The 4840-nt window shown below is 41.2% G+C and overlaps 1 protein-coding gene across 1 annotated transcript; it reads right to left on the reverse strand.

Moving 5' to 3' along the window:
* Positions 1–217: 217 nt before the first annotated feature.
* GSX1 (GS homeobox 1) lies at positions 218–1749 on the reverse strand. Its single transcript, XM_088460162.1, has 2 exons — positions 1112–1749; positions 218–704 (listed from the first exon to the last, which is right to left on the reverse strand). Exons 1-2 carry the CDS (start codon positions 1491–1493, stop codon positions 349–351), a joined length of 738 nt encoding a protein of 245 aa, XP_088316288.1. The 5' UTR covers positions 1494–1749; the 3' UTR covers positions 218–348.
* Between the last annotated feature and the right edge of the window lie 3091 nt (positions 1750–4840).

Raw genomic sequence — 4840 nt, forward strand, 5'->3', positions numbered from 1 at the left:
TTGTACAGACTATAGATCTTCAGACATTTAGACACTCACATGGACTCAAAGCAAAATTTGGCACATTCTGGAATGGAATAATTCCAGGTATCTCATGGTTTAGCCAACAATTGTCAATTTGGAATAAAATACAAGATATTTGCAATTACTGATGGGAGTAGAAATCACAAAGAATACCCCGCCTGGAGGAATAGTTAACATTGAACACTTCAAAAATCTATATACCGTACACTATTTTTGTGTGGAGCGATAACTTTGAGTCAGCAGTTCGTGATACTTTAATAAGAACTCTGTACAGTCTGCGTTATATCTACAGTAGTGTTTGCAAAGTCTCTCGTGGGTGTTAGACTATGGGCTTGGGGAAAGGTCTCTGTCTTCCTTTTCGGAAGATGAAGGGGACAGGACCAGGTCATCATCATCCTCATCCTCCAGGCATTTTGTGGATGGAAAGGATGAGCATTTGCAGTTGTGTGAGGTGCCCCTGTGGGAGCTGCTCTTTCCTTCCTTCTTGTGTTTGACTCTCCTATTCTGGAACCAGATCTTGACCTGTTTTTCCGAGAGGTTCAGGTAAGTGGCTATCTCAATGCGCCTGAGCCGGGACAGGTACATGTTGGAGGCAAATTCTCTCTCTAGCTCCAGGAGCTGGGTGCTGGTGAATGCTGTGCGCATCCGCTTACTGCTGGGTAACTGGCTGGATGGGCTGTCTGTAGGGGGAAACAAAAAGATAAAATAGCAGTCAGTAAAGTAGAAAACGACATTTGACAACTTGAGTCTGAGATCCTCCACGGTCGTAGTGAAGGCGTAGGAAGTGCGCCTAGACTAGACGCAGCAAGTGCGCCTTTGCGGAGGTAATGCCCCTGATATCATTCTATGTTAGTAAACTTTCGTAAAGAACAAACAGTTTCTGCCCCTCGAGTACAGGCATTTCCTTAAAAGCTAAAATGCAATTATATGGAGAGAGAAAGATTATATGTTAGATAAACGCTATTAGGGTTCTCTTACGCATATCCTTGCAATAATAAAAGGAACAAAAATACCTTAGAACTTAATAAGTATAATAGTCTAACAAGTAAATATTAGTCAAACATAAAAAAATGAGCTATTGACTTACCAACAGAGATGCAGTGGAACTGCCTTAGGTCTGGCACGGGATACGACGCCTGGTAGATGGCTGGACCGTGGCTCAGGTTCAGAGCAGAGGATCCTGAATGCTGTCTCCCAATTGCTGTAGGGCAGTACTGTGAGCTGAAGGAGGAGAAGGATGCCTTGAGGAGAGGCAAGCCCGGCGGCGGTGCGTGGAGTTGGGATGCGGTGACGCACATTGGGCAGACGCATAAGAGCCCGGCTTTCCGAGAGTGGCAGGAGCCAGCAGACAATCCGTGCAGCGGGTGAGAAGGGTGAACCGCATAGGGGAAGAGGGGTGGGCTGATTTCTGCCTTCTTCTCGTTGCTTTCCCTGAGGATCAGGGAGTCCACTAGGAATGAGCGAGGCATGAGTAGTGTGTGGTGCGCCCAGGCTCTGTCCTTCAGGGTGGCTCTGGGTGCTCAGTGCCTGTGTCCTGTCTCCAGGGAGGCTGTGGAGAGGGGTCTTGGCTGCGGAGAGTTCTGTTCCCAGGTTGCGGAGGGGTCTTGTCTATAGAGTTCTGTTCCCAGGCTGTGGAGTTGTGGCACAGTCTCTACAGAGTGCTGTTCTCAGGCTGTGGTGGAGTTTTGTCTCTATAGTGTGCTGATCCCAGACAGTGCAGTGGTCGCTCAGTCTCCAGAGAGTTCTGTCCCCAGGAGAGCTCAGTGCGCACAGGGTGCTGGCCAGCAGTGTGGTGCTGAAACTACTCCCACAACTTATATAGCGTCTATGCCATGTGATGGTTACGACAGGAGCGGCCAGTGCACTCAATAGTCTTTTTGTGCCCTTTCTCTTGGCATTCCCTCTGCACGCTTCTTCATTATTTCACTTGTTAACTAAATGAACTGCATAATGTACTCTATTCTTGTCAGCCCCACCCAGGCCGTAGCAGGCGTCTCCCACCCTCATCTCCCCTCTCTGGGATTTATTTTCCTATTCCCTAGCTATTTAATATTCTTTTATCTCCTGGCGTTTTGCGCTGTTGAATATAAGCAGGTTCACCCAATTCCTGTTATATGAAAATACCGTTTGGTATTATTTAAACCGTAAAGGTCAGCTCCATTCACCATTATTCCGCCACCTGTAGAATGGAATTGTGTGTTCCCATTATGTCTCCCGGTTATTGCATTTACTGTGTTAATCTTGTGTAAAAACGCTATAGTGACACCTTGCAATTCTATATTGTGTGTGTGTATGTAAAAAACAAACGCATATATATATATATATATATATATATATATATATACACACACACACATAAAAAAACCACACAATCTCTCTCACACCCACACACTAGGTTTAATATGCTACAATAATGTACAATAATCACAGCGCTTGTCCATAAACGCTCAAGTGCAAATAAATGATTTATTAACAAACACCGTCATTATTTCTTAGTTTGGTTATTGATCACTACACTACAGGATTCTAAAAACAGTACAAATGCTTAGTTAGATAGGACTATGACAAACAATACTATATATATATATATATATATATATATATATATATATATATATATATTGCCCTTATAAAGATGTATTATCTGTAATTTATTATACATTTAGCGCATAATTATAGACAGGTTTATCAACATTGTCTTACGTACCCAGAACTCAAATCATGAACGTTATTCCGTAGTAATTCCTGTAATATATTCATTTAGAAATTATTAGTATAAATAAATGTGTTTAACAGGTAATACATATTAATAATGATATGGACTATTAAGCCACACAAAGCCCCCTTTGCTCTGCATAATTGATGGAGTGAGGCTGAGAAGATGGATAAGCAGGGCTGCAGGGGATATGTTGATATTATGGGAGGTTAGGGACATAACCAATTCTGCACCTGCAGCTCTCCCCACCCTCAGGCGAGGAACCAGTTGAGGCGCCCGAGGGGAAGGAGTTAACTCCCCCTGAATGGGGACCCCGGGCAAACTACTGGGAAGAATATATAAAAAAAAAATAACCATTTTTGTTTTTCTTCCCCAGCTTGGACCTTATTGAATGTCATTGAAGAAAGTTCTGAATGCGAGATAAAGAGCAGCGAATTAAAGTGTGTGACAGCAGAGGATCAGCAGACACAAAGAGAACTCTGTCACACTTTGGGCAGGATCCGTGCTGTTATTACCAAGTCTCCCCTCCATGTTAGAACTAAATGATAGGAAGACATTTACTCTCTCTTTACAGCCATTAGGGCGAAAAACACTTCAAAGCTGATGGCACTTTCCACTGTGATGCCAGACAATGCCCTCTGTTCTGTGGCATGTAGTCTGGGAAGGACTGTTCTGTAATTGTGCTCTGATACACTGGGCAAGTGTAGGCACAGCGCACTGGCAGCGCAGCCATATGATGGGCATTGCTGTGCCAATCATGCCCAAGCCTGGCCTCATGGTACTGTATAACTACAGTGTGGGTGCCCTGACATTTACGCATGTGTATTACTTTGGCGCAAATTGGCATCTATGTACTAGCTAATATCAGTCTATCAAGTATTAGCTTTGCTCCCAGTTGTCCCGCTATTCTCATTACAGTCCCTGATTTCTTCGCCAGTAATGGTTATCCTGGACTGGTTATTCTGGGCAAACTTTAAAACCGATCTGTCCATGTGTTACATATTGAGATTGTGGGAGTCCCGGGTTTGGTAGGTGTAACCTGCTCTAGAATTAAGTCACCTACTACTTGCTACAGTGAGTGACTGTGTTTTACTCTATCTATCGATCTATCGATCTATATTTATTAAAAAAACATCGTCAATATTTTTTAGTATGGTTATTTGTCTTTACAGTATAAGATTCTAAAAAGAGTACAAATGCTAAGCTAGACAGGAATATGACAAATAGTAATATATATATATATATATATATATATATATATATAATATATATATATATATATATATGTAAAATTCATTTTAACCATTACACTTCCTGAACAGATCATACAGTGTATTGCTTGTGACCTCATAAGTGCAGAATAATGTGGTTCATTTGAAATTATGTAGCGATAGCCATTGTCAAAGAAAACAAATGTTACGTTTGTTACATGATACTGGTTTTCATATCGTACCGAAATTAACTCTTTACATGCTGCCAGGATAACGGGAATAACCTTATGCAACAGTACTAAACTGATTATGCAGATAATTGTGTGTTTTCCCAGACTGCAGTCACCAAAGTTGCGCTGACAACGAAATGATGTAAATCATTATGATCGTATTAATAATAATGATAGAGAGAACGTCTGTTCCTTTAAATGTGCGTTAAACATGCGCTGCATTAATTGCAACCAAATTTCAGCGACATAAACATGTACATTATTATTCTGATTATAAGCAAATGGCACCGTTGACTATTAAAATACACAAGAAAGAGACTCAGTATGGAAATGAAACATCAGTTGTGCATCTTCATGTTACATGATAATTCATCTCTGACTAAACACAAATCACATAGTTAATTTGTCACGATACATTTGTAGCACATGAATACATCTGGCAAACATCACACTGATCAGTCAAAACAGTCAAAATCAAAATGGGTGATTTTGATGACCTATTTCTGTAAAACAATCCTATGAGGGGGGGGGGGGGGTGTTGATAGAACATACTAAAAAAAAGGTTTAAAAGTACAAATATAGTTTACTGAAATATATATTTGATTTTTTTCTTGTCTGTTGCCCCATCTTTCATTCATTGAGCCCCTTACACATTGTCA

This window comes from Taudactylus pleione, unplaced genomic scaffold (genome assembly GCF_031769625.1).
Source record: "Taudactylus pleione unplaced genomic scaffold, aTauple2 ptg000043l, whole genome shotgun sequence".
NCBI lineage: Eukaryota > Metazoa > Chordata > Amphibia > Anura > Myobatrachidae > Taudactylus > Taudactylus pleione.